Source organism: Hippocampus comes, unplaced genomic scaffold (assembly GCF_001891065.2).
Source record: "Hippocampus comes isolate QL1 unplaced genomic scaffold, H_comes_QL1_v1.1 scaffold261, whole genome shotgun sequence".
NCBI classification, from domain to species: Eukaryota; Metazoa; Chordata; class Actinopteri; order Syngnathiformes; family Syngnathidae; genus Hippocampus; species Hippocampus comes.
In genome coordinates this window covers 487,171-505,329 of record NW_017805824.1, presented here as the reverse complement: position 1 = coordinate 505,329, position 18,159 = coordinate 487,171, and the positions used below count along the sequence as shown (strand labels likewise).

General features: G+C 40.5%; 2 protein-coding genes across 5 annotated transcripts; one reads left to right on the top strand and one right to left on the bottom strand.

The window, feature by feature from the left end:
- Positions 1 to 483: 483 nt before the first annotated feature.
- On the bottom strand, positions 484 to 9,389 carry pigb (phosphatidylinositol glycan anchor biosynthesis, class B). Its single transcript, XM_019886614.1, has 15 exons — positions 9,277 to 9,389; positions 8,846 to 8,951; positions 6,589 to 6,747; positions 4,359 to 4,522; positions 4,023 to 4,146; positions 3,724 to 3,841; positions 3,542 to 3,646; positions 3,332 to 3,462; positions 3,104 to 3,244; positions 2,959 to 3,010; positions 1,753 to 1,964; positions 1,595 to 1,659; positions 1,232 to 1,436; positions 989 to 1,166; positions 484 to 788 (listed from the first exon to the last, which is right to left on the bottom strand). Exons 4-15 carry the CDS (start codon positions 4,468 to 4,470, stop codon positions 675 to 677), a joined length of 1,557 nt encoding a protein of 518 aa, XP_019742173.1. The 5' UTR covers positions 4,471 to 4,522; positions 6,589 to 6,747; positions 8,846 to 8,951; positions 9,277 to 9,389; the 3' UTR covers positions 484 to 674.
- Positions 9,390 to 9,559: 170 nt separating this feature from the next.
- rab27a (RAB27A, member RAS oncogene family) lies at positions 9,560 to 17,953 on the top strand. 4 transcript variants are annotated; one of them, XM_019886617.1, is made up of 8 exons: positions 9,564 to 9,694; positions 11,357 to 11,421; positions 11,542 to 11,569; positions 14,619 to 14,787; positions 15,501 to 15,586; positions 15,675 to 15,778; positions 16,223 to 16,346; positions 16,711 to 17,953. In XM_019886617.1, exons 4-8 carry the CDS (start codon positions 14,635 to 14,637, stop codon positions 16,904 to 16,906), a joined length of 663 nt encoding a protein of 220 aa, XP_019742176.1. In that variant the 5' UTR covers positions 9,564 to 9,694; positions 11,357 to 11,421; positions 11,542 to 11,569; positions 14,619 to 14,634; the 3' UTR covers positions 16,907 to 17,953. The 4 variants fall into 4 exon arrangements, with proteins under 4 accessions (XP_019742175.1, XP_019742176.1, XP_019742177.1 ...); XM_019886616.1 differs by lacking the exons at positions 11,357 to 11,421; positions 11,542 to 11,569 and having other exon boundaries at positions 9,560 to 9,694; XM_019886618.1 differs by lacking the exons at positions 9,564 to 9,694; positions 11,357 to 11,421 and having other exon boundaries at positions 11,555 to 11,639.
- The last annotated feature ends 206 nt before the right edge of the window (positions 17,954 to 18,159 follow it).

Below are 18,159 nucleotides of genomic sequence, written 5' to 3'. Positions count from 1 at the left end.
CTACCACATCAGGTTTTCATAATAATAATAATAATAATAATATACAATATCAGAATTATTTATTGACCAAGTATGTAAAACACACAGGGAATTAACATTCCCAATTACAACCTGTCCAGAGAAACATAACAAAAACATAACGAAAACAATGACCAACAGATGGAGACAGGATGGGAGGCCTGGCGGTTCACTGTTTAGCACCCCGATAGCATAGATTGAAAGGAAAACAATAGGAAAGAGATGCAGAGCACATTCTCCTCCCATTAATTTCTGAATGCAGGCTCTGTTCTAAACCAGTCAGCAGCTCGTGCTTGAACTGTTTCCAGACCACGAGACACGATGGCGCACCGTGTCCTCAGTCAGAGCGCCTGGAGAGTACACCGCCACTTTTTTGGTGCACTGTGAATAACCGAACAGCACATTTCAATAACGCAGTGAGTATTCAAACGGTCGGTGTAAACCAGTGCACACTCGGAGTGTATCTCCAAATGCGGCCATAACCCGATCTGGTCTATTTATTTATTTATATTAATCCCTGAACCATACTACAGAAACCCAACAATAATTGGGTTAATAAACAGTAATCGAGGGCGGAGGGTGATTTTACAGAACTTGATGTTACCTCCAGCCTTTTTTTAATATCAGACATTGTTGCCAAGAGGTTCCCATGGTTGTTAGTGCTTTTCATACATAAAGATTCTTCCTCCAAGTCTTCCCTCGGGAAAATGAGTGTGAAATATGTCTGTTGTTTTCTTGTAGTTATTGTCCTGCAGAAATATGGAGATCTCCTACAACATAATACGGATGAGCATTTAGTAACATGTCTGCCTTTAAACTCACTCCTCATGCCAATTGAGCATTTATTCAATGTCCTTAGTATCCCAAAAAGGCTCTAGTACCTGGACCTTAAGTTGACTATCAAGGATATTGAAGAAATGCTAAAACAGCTTTCCATAAGCCACTCTGACGGATGTGGTAGCACTTTTACCTTCTCCAAAACGTCAAATAGAACCAAGTGGGAAGGACGTGACTGCGTGTGTGGAAATGATGTCCGGAGCCAGAGAAGTGGATCATCATAGAATCTGTCCGCTTCGTCCACGTGGCCCGCTTGGCCAAGATCAGGCGGGCACTCGAGAAATGACATCTTTAGTGGGCAGTGGATGTGGCTGCAAGAGGATAGAAAATTTTAGATCTTGTTACAGGTATCCATATCTTATGGCGCAGTTGGTACCTGTAGTAAGGGGTGGAGTGGCAGGGCATGAGGAAGAGGACGTCCGGCTCTGACACGTTGTGGCAAAGTGCGCGCACGTGGCTCATGACGTCCAGAGCGCCTCGCTGGTGAATCAGCCCAGTGTAGAGGGCTATGAGCAGGTTGACTGCCAACAAACCACATGCGGCTGCTCGTCGCCACATTCTCATATGACCCACCGATACACCTGTTAACACACGCACACACAATGTATGGATAAATCAAGGGTGGGCAAAATATGGCAACGCAGTCCGAGTGGCATTTGATTTATTTTTTCTTATTATTTTTTAATAGCAGAAGATTATGTGAGTTTACGCTGTTAATACAGTTGTAAAAGGAACTTACCACAGAAGATCAAACAGAAGGGAAGCACAGGGTAGATGAATCTAAACTCCTTGTGTGGAAGCAGACTGACAAGAATTTAAACATGACATGAGGTGACTAGACATTAATATTAGTAGACATGAGCGGAGAACAAGTGAGATAGAATTACGATGCTTTACCTGTATACCCCAATGGTCCAGGTGATGGCCACCAGTAGGACTCGGTACCTTCTGAAAGCCAGGAAGCATCCGTGAAAAAAGAACGGGAGATGGGGGCCAATTACGACTGGGAAGCCCTGAGTGAGGTACCAGTGCCAGGGATGGGTGCCGTAGAGCTCGGCCACATTGTGGAAGACATTTATTTTCAAGAAGTTGAACTGCACAAAGATCCACTACACAAAAGAGAACAACTGATGAACCCAAAACATCCCTTCATTTGCAGTTCACACTCGAGACCAGAATGTGAGACAAGGCACACATTTTAAAACAGAAATCTACGCCATTCACTAAAAATAGCACAAAAAGTCCAGTAAAGCCACACTATTTCCCAGTGCATAAGAACTGACCCCATCCATGAATAATGAAAACCTAAAAAAAACAAAATTGACACGATGATTGCAGAGATGCCACAAGGTAACAGCAAAGGACTAAGCTCCTCTAAATGAGGCTCTCACCTAATTTTCGCACTAAATGCGCTTTTCCATTACAGGTTACAGAAAGGCTTGGCCCCGCTCTGCCCCGGCCTCGATAGGCTTGGACTGGCCTCAGTTTCTTTTTCAGAACAGGCACCAATCAATTGGAGCATGATTAACTGAGTTGTAGGACACTGTAAGTGGCAGAAATCCACTGCACATACACTGTGCTGGGTTCTGCTTATACTGACTGGGGTCGTGCATGGACAAATTGATATAGAACAACACACACGATGCAGTTTGCACACGCACGCACGCAAACACAACAAATACTTCAATTGCAGCATTTTTTAAAATCAAATCATTAAAGCACAGCTGCAGTACAATTTGAATGTTTTCATTGTAAGTTTTTGCTGACTTTGTTAATGTTAAGATCTGACAGTAAGTTCTCATAAAAAATAAAAATAAAAAAAAACCCCTACACGTTGCACATTCTTTTGTTTGTTTGGTTTTTGTTTTTCAAATGCTTGCTTTCCACGAACCTTCAGTAACATCATTATTGTATTGTTAAAGATACCTGGCAAAAATACCGAGATATGATATTTTGCCCATATTGCACAATCACGCCTTTCAAGCTCATATGGAAACAGTTTCGAAATATTAATTTCTTGAATCCGCAATTGTTGGAACACCTAACATGATGGTTATACAACTGTGTCGGAGTACCTAATGAATTGTTCAATGTATGTTTCACCTTTTCATAGAAGATACAGTCGATTGTGGTAGAAATCACAACGGCTGAAACCCTGAAAAAAAAAAAAAAAAATGCTGTTACCGGTACATTCAAACAAACAAACAAAATCTGAAACATAAAGCTGTGAACATAAAATACAACGAACCCTATGGGAATGTAGTCATGAACGAATAGCCTCAGTTTGTTTTTGCACTGCCAGAAATGGTAAGCCAACAGCGGAAGCCAGACAATCAGGGCCGTTGGGCGAACAATGATCGCCAGGGCAACGAGGCTCAAATATTTTTTGCTGAAGGGGAAATAAAACATGAACATGGTGTCAGCAGGGAATTGACTTTACATAGAGAGAGAGAGGGGTTTACCACGTCAAGGAGACCTGCTGTGTGTTTTAGATGCTGGAAGGGGAAAGTAAGACAGAGCCAGGCAAGTGATGGTGGCCTCCACGCTGTTAGTTAGCGTTCTGGTGCAGAGGAACCATGTAAACCATGAGCACATATGGCAGAAGAACTGCACAAACATGGGAATACAGTCAACATCCAACGTAATTGACATTAAACCTGGGAAGGAAAAAAAAAAGTCTAGTTACCGTCCATTTTGCAATATTTCGATCTTCCAGTGTTCTCATGAGGAAGAAGAATTTTACGTCTGCAAACGCACTAAGGAGTGCTTGAAGTAGTCGGGGAATCCAAATCTGCAGGGAAAACCAACCAGGTTGAATAAACAACCACATATGACCCAAACATGGCTGAATATAGAGAAAATACTTTCCAGAAGATACACATAGTCGCAGTTTATCCAGTGTAGTATTTTATAGATGACAGCAAAGAAGAGAGGATAGGTGAAGCCTCTTATGCCTTCCTTCCATTCCCATGTCAGATGCCCATAAGTCACACTGTTAAGGTTTTTTTTTTTAAACTTGATTAGGTGATGTAAAAGCAATTGCCTGGGGAGCAGTTCAGGGTTAGATACTCTACCTCTTGACCCTAATGAGGACAAACACTATAGAAAATGCAAACACTATATAATATGCATGAATGGTGTCTAAATGATTCGAGTTGAAAGGATATTTGAAGACCATGTGATGGGCTACTTCCATAGACTGCCAGTACTCATCTGGAACAAAGCTGCTTTGAACCAGGAAACAGTTGACGACACGGAAAATCACAGAAAAGGCTGCAACTCGCATCACTTCTGTATAGAGAAAGAAGAATGACTTTACAGTAGAGTGAAAAACACCAATTACCAACGCTGGGGATACCAGTGTTAAAAATAATGGCGGTACTCGCATGTTGTTTTCAAGTTACAGGTAATCTAATAAATAACTTTTTCTTTGTTTGAGGAAAGAAACTAGTCACGAATTACTATTTTAAAGTAAACAATCATACACCAACAAGGAAACCCACCTGTCCTAATTGGAGCATTAACTTCCTTTGTGTACAGTAGTGATTTTCTTTTCCTGAGTTTGACATCCTCCTTGGTTGTCCCGAACCTCAAACGCTGTCTGAAAGTCTCCATGTCTGGTCGAAGCAACCTTTGGTGTGAATGCTGAAGACATACATCTAACTGTCTGGTGAAGGAAACATGTAAAAATTAAAAAGATTCACAAACTCCAGCATAACGTTGAAGAGTCTAAAATGTCACAACAGAGAAAGGAGACAACTTTATAATCATCTCCAAAAGACCAAACCATCTTACGTTTTATTATTACATTGGCCTACATGATGGATTATATTTTGTAATGGGTTCCTGCGGATCCTTAAAAAGTATTCAAAGGCATTGAGTCAGTAAATCTAAAAATAAGGCCTTAATTGGCACTCAAGGAAAGTCTTAAAAAAATCAATCTTTCAAAAAAAGTTAATACCTGATAAGTGGGATTTTATGTTTGCAAAGAGCTTCAAATCTGAAAATTCGCGATAACAGAAACAACAAAACATGTTTTTCAATCATGACTCTGACGAGCAGACACAAGTCAGCTCCAGTGCCTGTGTCCACCGCACGAGTCATTTCCTCCCTCCCCTCCTCCAAAAACCTCGGTACGGCCGCCACTGCACAGCATTTGGAGGACATCACATTTGATGACGCCAACGCCACACTCCTAGGTGGTGTCTCCACTGGCGAACGACTTCCCATGTTGCCTAGTAGCTCGCTGTACCGTGTTTCGGACACAATCCACGGCCTTTCCCACCCAGGTGTGAAGGTTTCCATGAAACTGGTGGTGGCCAAGAGCGTCTGGTCAGGCCCCAAGAGTCACGTCAGGACATTAGCTGACTCTTACAATACAATACATGCTGATTTATACAGCACTTTTACAACAGCAGCGGCTGTAACAAAGCGCTTAACAAAACAGTTAACATAAGGTAAAATAATAAACACAACACATAAAACACGGACAGTTGTGCAGTCCTAACCACTTTTCCCTCATACGCTTTGTGGTTTAAAGCAACCTTTGGTGTGAATGCTGAAGACATACATCTAACTGTCTGGTGAAGGAAACATGTAAAAATTAAAAAGATTCACAAACTCCAGCATAACGTTGAAGAGTCTAAAATGTCACAACAGAGAAAGGAGACAACTTTATAATCATCTCCAAAAGACCAAACCATCTTACGTTTTATTATTACATTGGCCTACATGATGGATTATATTTTGTAATGGGTTCCTGCGGATCCTTAAAAAGTATTCAAAGGCATTGAGTCAGTAAATCTAAAAATAAGGCCTTAATTGGCACTCAAGGAAAGTCTTAAAAAAATCAATCTTTCAAAAAAAGTTAATACCTGATAAGTGGGATTTTATGTTTGCAAAGAGCTTCAAATCTGAAAATTCGCGATAACAGAAACAACAAAACATGTTTTTCAATCATGACTCTGACGAGCAGACACAAGTCAGCTCCAGTGCCTGTGTCCACCGCACGAGTCATTTCCTCCCTCCCCTCCTCCAAAAACCTCGGTACGGCCGCCACTGCACAGCATTTGGAGGACATCACATTTGATGACGCCAACGCCACACTCCTAGGTGGTGTCTCCACTGGCGAACGACTTCCCATGTTGCCTAGTAGCTCGCTGTACCGTGTTTCGGACACAATCCACGGCCTTTCCCACCCAGGTGTGAAGGTTTCCATGAAACTGGTGGTGGCCAAGAGCGTCTGGTCAGGCCCCAAGAGTCACGTCAGGACATTAGCTGACTCTTACAATACAATACATGCTGATTTATACAGCACTTTTACAACAGCAGCGGCTGTAACAAAGCGCTTAACAAAACAGTTAACATAAGGTAAAATAATAAACACAACACATAAAACACGGACAGTTGTGCAGTCCTAACCACTTTTCCCTCATACGCTTTGTGGTTTAAAGCAGTTTGAGATGAAAGAGGAGAGAATCAAAGTGTCCATTCACCAGTGGATCAGAGACGGTCATGCTCAAAATGTGCACACCTCGGCTCCAAGCTAAGTTTCAAAGACTCTTGCATGGCATGCCAGCATGGTAGGGTACAACGACACACCTTTTGAGCCCCGTTTGTATTGCCGGAGAGGGGTAGGACAGCCCACCTCCCTCCCGCATGTATAGTCACCTCCTCACCGTGGTGGGCAGGATCACTAGGTGGTCAGAGGTGGTTCCCCTGTCATCGTCTTACCTAAAATGAGGTGGCCGAGGCGGTCATCGCGTCCTGGGTTGCCCTCCTCGGGGCGTTGGCTGGTCTCACCTTTGACGGTTGCCCAGTTTCCGTCGGACCTCTGGACAGCAGTCACGCAGGGTTTGGTGGTGAAGATTACTTTTGCACCATGCATCTACCCTGAGGTGTTTAATCCTGTTAGTTTGCACAATATAATCCGCTTGCCCAATTTCCACTAAAGAATGCGGTCATTTCTTTTAACAAAGTTAGGCCATACCTTTGGTTGGCGCGCGTGATCCATATGCAAGAAGTGCACGAGTACGCGCACTTCTTCGTTCATTCTTTTTCTTTTTGTTGTTGTTTTTGGCGGTTGGCAAACAATTTAGTGGTGAATTACCGCCACCAACTGGCTTGGTGTACGGGTCCTGATTTGAAAAGGAGTACAGTACTGTACTGTACTTCGATATGGCTCGGCAGGTTCTTCGGGAAGACGGAAATGGCACTTCCGCATACTTCCGCTGTGATTCAAATGTTCAAATTAAAAATGTATTTTTAAATGCACAGTACTGTAATAAAAATTCCTAAACTAAATACAACCAGAAATGTACATTTAGTATATATTACAAATACGCCTTTCTTTGACTAGACTTATTTGACGAGATGACGAGGTAAATTGTACATTTTTGTCCAGCAGGGGTCAACATGTCTAACTCGTTGGATATTGTGCTGTAGTCAAAAGCAGAGAATAAGGAAGTGAGCGTCATGCTAACGCGTCTCCTCGGCGTCCTTCTCGTTGAAGACGTTCTAACGTCGTGTTTTCAATTTCTATTTCTCTCTCCCTCCCATTTCCCTTACAGTAACACGCTTTCGACGTTTCCTCGGTGAGTTTAAATAGCCACGAAATTATTGGTACTGTATCAACATAAAACTCAAGACAGCTCAGAGGTAAACAGTACTGGCAGCCTACCAGCCATTATGCTAACGCGAACCAACTAAGTCTCGCGATATCTGCAGTCAAAGTGTTTTGTTTTCATTATACCGTACAGTACTGTATTCTTCCTTTCTTCCAGGACCACTTTCTGCTCTCACCACTGAACTTGTGAATTGGGGGCTGGAGGGGGATGCTTCGTAAAAAAATACCCTTCACACAGATGGCTTTTGCCACACTGCTTGGAGTAGCTGGTGGTCTCTATATCTACAGACCTTATTATGACGTCGTGCCAAAAACCACAACGCCGCAGAACCAGGATGTGGCACTAAAGGAGAATGGAAGTAGTGGAAAGAACTCATCCGGCTAAAATGCAACAATGGACTAAACCAGCAAAGCAATACTCAGTTCGTCAATATCATTTGATCGTAAATGAAGCAAAAATAAAAACCTTTTTTTGGTGTTTGTAGTGTGTCGTGTATCTGTGTCAGTCACTTGCACTGACAATCATTTTTACCCAAACAATAGTGGTAATTATAACCAAATTAGCAGTTATTGCATACGATTACTGCAGCAACACTTATTTGGCTCCCTCTAGTGGCATACATTGTGAACACGTTGTGATAAATATATTTGGAGAGGCTACAGCAGTGGTCCTCAAATGTGGTAAACCAAGCACCTCAAAAAGTACTTCGATCACCAAGTACCAACAAAATGACCAGAATTAAAACACAGTGGCATTATGAAGTCTAAATATGAACATTGCCTTAAATATAGAAAAATAACTAAAATTGAAAAATATTTTGTGAAATGAAAATGCTTTAAAAAAAGAAAAAGAAAACTGGGACACCCAAACCCGCCCACCACGAAAAGGTGATGGCTTTTGGAGGGGTATAACCCTGATGCAAATCTAATTAAATGTTAAATACAAACAAACTCTATTTAACAAACGTATTGGACTGCATTTTAAAAATCTTAAGCTACGATCAAATTTTGCATAGTTTACAGCAGCAATTTTAAAAAGTGATTACCGTATCACTTCAGCCTGCGTACCACTGGTGGTATTTGTTCCACAGTTTGATCATCACTGGGCTACAGTAACAGTACTGTACAGGTACATCTAAAACAATTGAGATGTGTGCTTACATGGGTGTGCACACCCTGGTGGGTGTGTCATGTCATTGTACTCAAGTCACATTCAAACTCATGTGAAATGGGAGTCAGAACACACCATCTGAGGTGCCTCTGGTTAATCACCAAACAAATTTCAACACAATCTATTGTTCTGTGTGTCATTATATATATTGAATAGCAAATTTTGGACAAATGAAGGGAAATTAAATAGTTTACCGGCACAACCCTGAAGATATATCTCTCGCACTCTAGTTGAGAGTTTCTGCATCAGTGCACTGGATCAAGTCCTCTTTCCATAATGAGTTGCACCAGTCTTCACCTCCTGCAAAACATCCCACGTAACTCACAGAGTAGCGCTTTAGCTTAAGTGTCGATGTATGTCATTATTTTAAGTGAATGTCTTTGACAAAAATTTACTTCGCCCACTCTATCTCGAAGTGAAAAAAAACATTTGGGGGCTCTTGCGATTCGGCACGACGCTGGGGCTAGGGGGTGCAATAGCCCCGTGACAAATCTGTGTAACCCCGGTTCAGACCCTCCAGGATTGTATTTTACATTTTACGTTTTTAAAAATGTATTGAATAAAGTAAAAAAAAAATAAGTTCACATTTTGTGGTTTGAATTTGTGTTTTGAACTGTGTTAATACCTGTCCTTAAAACATCACTTGTGTCGGCTCAGTATAATTGCTGACGTTCTCCTCGCCCGTCTCCGTCGGGAATGGATTTTGAGTAGGCGTTTCGCCAGACCAACAGGTTACCAAATACCAAACTTCTGTACAACAATAGATGTTCCCCGGGCATGTTTAGAAACGTTTCCTCGAAGTGAAACTGTGATGAAATTAACAAGTCGGAGCCGGCGGGGAGGAGGAGCTCCTTTTTCTTTCTCAGTAGCATTTTGCTTTGGCAAATGAAGTAGCTGCACTTAACCAGGCTCCATGACATCCCATGGCTCAGAGGTGACGCGATAGACACATTCACTTAACCCTCGGAAGAGTCAGTCATTTTTTTTTGTTTGTTTTTTGTAAACCTGGTGCGCTTGTTTTTCATTCTTCCAAGCGACAAGGGGTGAGTGAAATCAGTCAGCTTTCAGGAAATGTCAGCAAGTAGCATCTGTTTGCAGCTAGCTCCAACTTTTCTCTCTGGTACCTTGTAGTCTTTCTCAACGACCGTATGACAGTTCAGCACAATAGTTGTGCAACTTTAGCATACTTGCAGGACAGCGACTGCGCACTGGTTGACATCTGGCACTACTTGTATGAAGCGCGAGTTTTTGTCTAGTATAGTTTTATCACACTATAAGTTGTACAAAGTCACTTAGTTTTGCCTCTCACTAGTAACATGTAGTTGACCTTATTGAATTTTAAAATGTAACTGGGGATCACGGTGGGCGTACCAGTACATGGACCTTATTAGCCGAATATCCTTGATCGAATAGATGCTCAATTGTTTGATATCATATCCTTTATATCCATCTTAAGGTCCATGTTCCAGCACAGTCTTTGTCTTCACTAGTAAGACAATTCAGAGCCCTAGTAAAACGACCAGGGCCCACAGGTAGAAAGACTGGGTCCTAGCTAGTCATGTTTGTTGCTCTAATGACTTCCAGTAATAAATGACATTTCATCTTATGCAGGATATCAAGGACCTAAAGCGATTGAGCATTTATTCGATATTCAGCTTTAGATCCATGTTCTTGTACACTCTTGGCCCATATTAGTAGGACAGCTTTGACAACTACATGTTATTAGTGTGGCACAAGTGTTCTTTAGTTGACAACTGCACCCTACTGTTACTTATGATAGACTATATGTTAACTAGTAAAATTTTATGTCACTTACTTTTAGTGCCAGCACAACATTCTGAACTAGTGCAGTTTCGCCTCACGAGGAGAATGACTACTCCAAAATTGCACTAGTTGACATCTGCACACTACTAGTAGTGCATATGAATCACATACAGTATGTTAACTAGTAAACTTTTGTCATGTCAATATTAGTACTAGTAGCACACCATTGTTAACCAGTTCAGTTTTGTCCAACTCGTAACATGTATTTGTCCTTGTATTCCATAGTTGACCTGAAGAGTGTACAGTTACTAGTACATATAACTCAAGCTGAATATCGTTGATAATAAATAACTGCTGAATTATACATTAACTGTGATATCCATCTTAAGGTCCATTTACTTGTAAGACATTTCAGAGCACTAGTAAAATGACTCAAACGTGCTTGTAGAACTACTGTGTCTTACCAGTAATGTGTTTCCCCAACGACAATGGCATTTCTCCACATCAGTAGGACAACTATGGCATACTAGTAGGACAATTACAGACAAAACTGAGCATTAATGTTATGTGAACTACCCGTAGTAGAATTTCATAATGTCACTCACTAGTAGCAAACAGTTTTCAAATGGTTCACACTTTTGCCTCACTTGTAACATAAAAATAAGAGTTCCTACTTGTCCGCCAAAGTTGTCCTCCAAGTGAGGACAGCGAGCGTACTAGTAGAGTTGACGGAGCTTAAGCGGGAAATCAAGAATCTCGAAAAAATGTGTAAACATCTTGCCATAGTGCAGCCACATGAGGACCAGCTGAGGGTCATTACGTGTTCTATTTGTTTCACTTAATTCACTTTAGCGTCAGTTTGATGTGTGTGTGTGTGTGTGTGTGTGTGTGTGTGTGTGTGTGTGTGTGTGTGTGTGTGTGTGTGTGTGTCTCACAAGCAGTAACTGGTGCTGCTGTGTAGTGTGTGTATCCGGATTGCATCCTCTGAGCTGGAGTGCTGCCCAGGGTGGGTCCTTAACTTCTCCTTGTCAAAATGATTAAAGTTGCTTTTTGTCAACTGACATTACCCTTGAAAAATTGCAGGAAAAGCCCCATTACTTTATCTGATGATTTTTTTCGATTTCAGTGGAACTACTTGGCCTGCACAGACTCAGGTTGATACAGTTAAAATGTGGCTGAATTGAACTTAAGCGCTGCAAGCTTCAATTCTTCAATTAGGCACAGGTATGCATGAAAAATCAAATGATGGGTATGGTGGTTAACGAATGAAGCTCTTCCAACCAGATAATGCATTTGATTTATAGTTGCACGTACGAGTGTTGCACCAAGTACCGGTACCAGTATCGTACAGTTAATTTTAGCCGGCCAAAATGAGACAGCTTGTGGCCTGGTGGCCCGGTGCGGCTCAGCCCGAAGAGGCAACGTGGGTGCCCCTTCCCCGTGGGCTGACAACCTGTGGGAGGGGCTAAAGGGGTCGAGTGCTTCGCGAGCTGGGCAGCGGCCAAAGGCCTTGGCGGTACGATCCCTGTCTACAGAAGCTAGCTCTCAGGACATGGAATTTCATTTCTCTGGCAGGGAATGAACTTGAGGGGGTGTGCAAGGCGGACAAGTTCCAACTTGACAATTTTGCAACATTGCTCAAATGTTAATTGGCAAACCGGTAAGGGAATGATATGATGGCCGAACATCAAGGAAGTGTGTCGTGACTTTCGGGGCACCCTGTGTTTATATTTGACAATGCGTTTATTATTGTGAATAGTGTGCAGTGGTGTGGGATCATGTGCACCTACTGTTAATTGAGTTTAGTGATTTCGTTTTGTCATTTTAGTTCATGTCATGGTATTTCATCTGTAGATTGTGATGGTAGACTTCATGAAGTGTTTGTTCAAGTGTCAAAAGTCTTACGTAGTCGTGATGGATTCAAATGCCACGTGTAAAAGGCTTTTCCTGGCAATTTTTTTGCTAACCCTGAATTGTATTTGGAACTGGTCATAATTCCCTCTGTTAACTTGAATTCCCCAAGGCTTGAAATTCAAAACTGGGAAGACTATACTTGCTGGAGTGACACATACCAGCCTGATGTCTCAGTAATTCAGGAGCAATGACTGAACAATATCTCTGTCTTCAGTTTTTGAAGTTTTTGTGTGTTTCTTATATAGCACACTAAGTACACTAGATGTTCAAGTTCGGTTGGACAAGCTGGAGTTTCCCAACAAAACGGAAAGCTCGCTTGCCTGTTTGCTTCCTTTTCAGCATTGCGGAAGGAACGATAACGAGGTGTTGTTATTTCTCTGGTAGGTTTTGGGGGGGTTTTGTTAGTCATATGAACCACTGATGATTGTTTTGTCTAGCTACCAACTTGACTGAGCTGGATGGAAAAAAATTGTCAGGAAGCTAAGCTGGACCTTATTGGAAGTGTTCCACCATTTCGTGAGGCTCTATTGTCATATATGGTTCCAGTTTTACTTGCAGGACACTAACACTTGACTCATTTCACTGCCATTTGTATTGCAGGGTTAAAAGTGTCACTTTTTTCATGTGATTTGTTTATTCTGTCTGACACAAGTTACAAGAGGATGTACAAACTTGTGCGACTACATTGTCTCAGTTGTTCATTTTTACTCACGCTTCTCAATAGATATTTTTTTTTCCAAATGAATTGTACAAGTTAATAGATCACATCAGGTCTCATTTTTTTAACATTCCAAAAGCCTGACTAATGGAATACATTGTGTCGATTTTAAATATTGTAATTCATTGATTTAAAATATTCGTCTTTGACATCAGATTGGGTAGAGTTAAAAAAACTGTTTTGCTATTCAGGCCAAATTGGTTGTAGTGGTTTTACAGTTCATAAGTAGTGATTTACAGTTAAGAAGGATCAGTAGCACTTTTGGGATCCAACGCACTTATAAAAAATGACAAGCAACGGGAATGTGGGGAAATGTAACTAAATTAGCTTATTGGCTTACTTATGTTAAATAGTGTATACAACTCTGCATCGTTTGGAGTTGTACTGATAATTACAAACTGAGTAATACTGCATGATAAACTACAGTGTATTCCACCAACCAATTTTTTATATACTGTAAAATGAAGTTGTCCATCAACACAATCAGTTTCCAGTACGGAATTGATTCATGACAGTTTCCTAAGTTTCCTAAGAAACTAAATGAGTCAAGTAAAATAAACCTCACTATGGATATGGTAGAAGTCATTATGTTTTCGTGCAGTTTTGGTCCTCATTTACAGCAATGTACATTAATATGGGAACTCAGTTTCAACTGGAGCTTGGGAACTGGGAGGTAATTTCATGAATATTTAATCTTTAGATCAATGCAAGGTAATTGATGCTATTCATCCAAGAAGATTAGAGTAAATCCTGAGCCTGAAAAAAAAATGTGTGTCGTGTTAGAACTGTTAATAACGGGTACATGTGACAAAATAAACCATTCAGCTATTATATATATATTTTTTTCATCTCAAAATAGGCCTGGTGGTCTTAGCTCTTGGTGCAAGAACAAACATGCTAGTATTAGCTGTTAGCATCACTGTGAGTGAGTTCATCATGGATCTTGGTTACGCAAAAGGACCTTAAGCGGCTTATGGCTCGACATGAAAAGATCAGTGCGGGGGCGCGGGGGTCACAGTAAAAGAATGTTAGGCTTGTTTGAATGCTTTTTTTTCTTCTTCTTTTTTTGCACGCTGGTCATATGACACGTGCACACGTTCTTTTGGCTGGAATTAGTTGACCACAGGAAGTCTATAAATGTGCCCTTCGCTAAATCAACTTAGTTTAAGTGTTTATCTCTTGATTCGTCTTTGCTATTAGGTTCTCGAATATGAAATGAACAATCAAAAAAGACTTAGGGCATAGCTGTTTCAGTATGGGAGGCATTTACTTGTATAAAAACAACGCTCCCATGGCAAAAATAAAAAACAACCCTTCAAGGGTCTCCACTGTTATTTATTGAGTTAAGTGAAAAATGACCTTTATGCCTAATGTGTGACGTTACGTGACTTGAGATAACTTCTGTTGTCATTTGGTGATATAGAAATAAAACTGACTTGACTTTCCTAAACAAGATTTGCACTTTATTCTAACCACAGTTTGCCGGTGATCCCTTTTCACTTCCAAAGGTGTTTTGTAAATTCCTGTAGTCATTACAGTGTGGAAAAAATATGTTCTTGTGTGTGTTGTAGAAATTCATCTCTCACTATGTCTGATGGGGAATATGATTATCTCATCAAGTTCCTAGCCTTGGGCGACTCTGGTGTGGGAAAGACCAGTTTCCTCTACCAGTACACTGATGGCAAGTTCAACTCCAAGTTCATCACCACAGTGGGAATTGACTTCAGAGAAAAACGAGTGGTAAGCTGCTACTTTTCTGTACAGTTTGAAAAAAAAAAAGGAGGACAAAATAGTACAAGTTATCTCATTCCAACATCTACCTTTAACATGTATTTACTTTTGTTTTATTGCTTCACTTTTTGTTATCAGCTTCTGCTTTTGGACCAAGTAGGTCATTAAAGAGCTCCCCATCCACAAGCTGCAACAAAAGTACACACCGACATATTTGTTAGAAAACCTTGAGTTTCCTATCACTATTTTGGATTGCGTAACATACTACGGCATAAAACACCTCCACAAGGGTGAGCTATTGATTGCAAATGGGATTTGTCAATGCAAACACAAATACTTTATATTTACTGTTGCAGGGCAGCAAAATGAGTACACACCAGTACCAACTTCTTGATTTTAAAAACGAATTTACTTCATAAAAAATTCCTCAAATTGTTATAGTGTCTACAATTTGGAGGCATAACATTATATTCCTGGCATCAGGGCAAAACTTCAGAAGTCAAAATTGGGGAAATTTCCCTCCACCCCCAAATGTATACTATTGGTCAGTCCACACGCGCAGGTGTTATTTTTACGAATTATTGAGCAATCTAAAGTGTTGGCCTGTTTCATCCGGATTCCGTTAACTCTGCTGCAGTGGTGATGAATTTCTACTGCACTTGGTTGGACCAACACTCCGAAAGTGAGATCATGTTTTAAGGCGTAATGTGTGTTTTCAACAGACATACAATTCTCCTGGTCCTGATGGCTCCTCAGGTCGAAGACAGAAGATCCACATGCAGCTGTGGGACACTGCAGGACAGGAGAGGTAGTCCAGCCTATATTTTGTGTTTAACACCCTCTGTCTCCTCAATCAATCGTCTTTGTGCGCTTCTTTTTTTGCTCCTTCTCATCAGGTTTCGGAGTTTGACCACGGCTTTTTTTCGGGATGCAATGGGTTTCATTCTCTTGTTTGACCTCACCAATGAGCAAAGTTTTCTCAACGTCCGAAACTGGATGAGTAGGTCCATTCACTGTCGCACTGAATGTACAATATTGAGCGTGGATCATGTTAATTATGTATTTCACCATTTTGAATTGTACACGGTATAATGGAGCAATCGCTACAGTGGAAATGTTGATATCATACGATTTGGAATTCAGCTAAAACTATCGATTTCAGTCCTGACATAATAATGTGGCTCTTTTTTCCGCATTAGAATCACCGTCAACATGAAAATGTAGCATGAAAATGAAACTCTTGAGTTCTTATAAGTGGCCGAACATTTGCACACATACCAGTACAAGAAGTGTTTTACAATGCATTTTTTTCTTTTCCTTGGATGTTTGTCAGATCCCACGCATGTTTCTATTGTTGGATAGTCCTTTCATATATACAAATTAGATTTTCATGTTACGCTCCATATTTGACAAGGTCACAGAAAGTAAGAACTGTTTCTTTCAGGCCAATTACAGGTGCATGCCTACTGTGAGAATCCAGACGTGATTCTATGTGGCAACAAATGTGACCTGGTCGATCAGAGAGCTGTGAGTGAGGCAGAAGCCCGAGAGCTGGCAGATAAGTATGGGTAGGTGTCACCCGCCCACCAAGCCTCTTCCTTAAATGTTTGTCTAGGAGGCAGTGGCCAATTTGTTTGCCCGAGTCAGTGAGAAGACAGCGTCAGACTAAATTGGCCCTCCTGGAAAAGTCAATATTTGTCCACATGTGTCAAGAATCTTGCTCTGCCTCAACTGTACCGAAAGACAAATAGTCCAATCAATAAGAGCTGCATGCAGAGTTTTGAAAGGCCTCTTGAGAAGATTAGTGGAGTTATCTAAGAAAGGCAGTGGCCTGTACTGTATTGTAAACAATTACTTTTGTTTGTATTTTTTGTATTCATCTCCGGGATATTATTCAATGTTAATTCAGACTTAACATTTACCACCCGACAGGATCCCTTACTTTGAGACAAGTGCGGCGAATGGACAGAACGTCAGCCAGGCTGTCGACGTGCTGCTCGACCTCATCATGAAGAGGATGGAACGATGCGTGGACAAATCATGGATTCCGGACGGCACCTTCAGAACAAATGGCCACAACAACGCAGACTTGGCAGAGACCTCGGAAAGGAGCAAATGTGCATGTTAAGAGTGCGGCGGAGACGTTTACATACACTGGGCCTGCATAAAATAGGACACAGTGGAATCTGTTTCAGTTAAAACATGCAAATTAGCTCCCCTGTAAACCTACTGATTGGTGATACACTGTTTTTGATATACTGTGTAGTACTGTATGTCACTTATCTGCCTTTAAAGTAAAAGATGGACACGTGTTACTTGGGGTGGTGGATAGTTATTTACCATAATGCTGAAAGGTCCAATTGTGACAGTAAAACTAAACATATTTCCTCCTTCTTTATGGTAATCCAGCAAAGTAAGTTGCCATACCACATAGGCCATAAATATGCAATTTAAATCCCCATAAGTATTTCCTGCTTATATATTCCTCGGAAGGTTTGTTCTGCTAAATTTCATTGTAATGCTGCATCTAAGGTCTTATTCAGACACTCAAGTATTCATTAGATGGTCAATTTATATTGAATGTCAACGGTTGTGCCAAGTTTACTCCTCAACATATACACTTGTTTTTTTACGAATGCAATTTACACTTAGCTCATTTTTGTTAATAACTTCGGAGATCTCTCAGACTTGGCTAGCCATATACAGTGGCAATAAAAAATAGGCTTGATTATTTTGCATCATTGCTGTCCATGCTAATAAGGAACAATTCCGTCCTGTAAGTAATACCGAAATATTGAGAAATACTGTATATGTCAAAAGAACATACATTTCTTTCAAATGTAAATTTAAAACAATATATGCATTCGGTTTTTTATAGATTTTTTTTTGCAGACTCCTTAAAGATCTTGTTCTTACTCCTCTTACTCTTTGAGAAACAATGCAACACATATCTGCATAGTTTACATTTCAAAACTAATCTCATTTCAGATGTATTTATAGAAAGTATGTGTGTACTTATGCTTATTGTATATAACTTATGAATTATATTCACACTTGCAACTGTTTTAAAAAGAAAAATCACTTATTTTTCAATGTTTTAAAGTAAGGACATACATGTTTGGTCTAAGATTATATTGCCCCTCTGCTGATTTAAATAAAGAAAATACAAACAGAATTTGTGCCTTACACATGAGAAAATGTAAAATGTTCAAAAATGTTTAATGCATGATGTCCATTTTCGAATAAAATAAACACGTGAATTTATAAGGAAAGATGTTTTTTGTCATTTAATTTGTGAATTATTCAAAAGATTGAATTTTAATTAAAATTTTCTAGGTGATAGGCATTCTGTCCATATTGATTACACATCCAATAGTCTAT

What these genes read in the sequence shown, in the direction of transcription:
- pigb (XM_019886614.1), bottom strand. Translation starts at nt 4,470, where the DNA reads ATGGAGACTTTCAGACAGCGTTTGAGGTTCGGGACAACCAAGGAGGAT. An exon ending in GCATCTAAAACACACAGCAG is followed by an intron (nt 3,245 to 3,331) that starts GTCTCCTTGACG and finishes TTTCCCCTTCAG; the next exon opens with CAAAAAATATTTGAGCCTCG. An exon ending in ACTGTATCTTCTATGAAAAG is followed by an intron (nt 1,965 to 2,958) that starts GTGAAACATACA and finishes TCTTTTGTGTAG; the next exon opens with TGGATCTTTGTGCAGTTCAA.
- rab27a (XM_019886616.1), top strand. Translation starts at nt 14,635, where the DNA reads ATGTCTGATGGGGAATATGATTATCTCATCAAGTTCCTAGCCTTGGGC. An exon ending in ACTTCAGAGAAAAACGAGTG is followed by an intron (nt 14,788 to 15,500) that starts GTAAGCTGCTAC and finishes TGTTTTCAACAG; the next exon opens with ACATACAATTCTCCTGGTCC. An exon ending in CAACGTCCGAAACTGGATGA is followed by an intron (nt 15,779 to 16,222) that starts GTAGGTCCATTC and finishes TGTTTCTTTCAG; the next exon opens with GCCAATTACAGGTGCATGCC.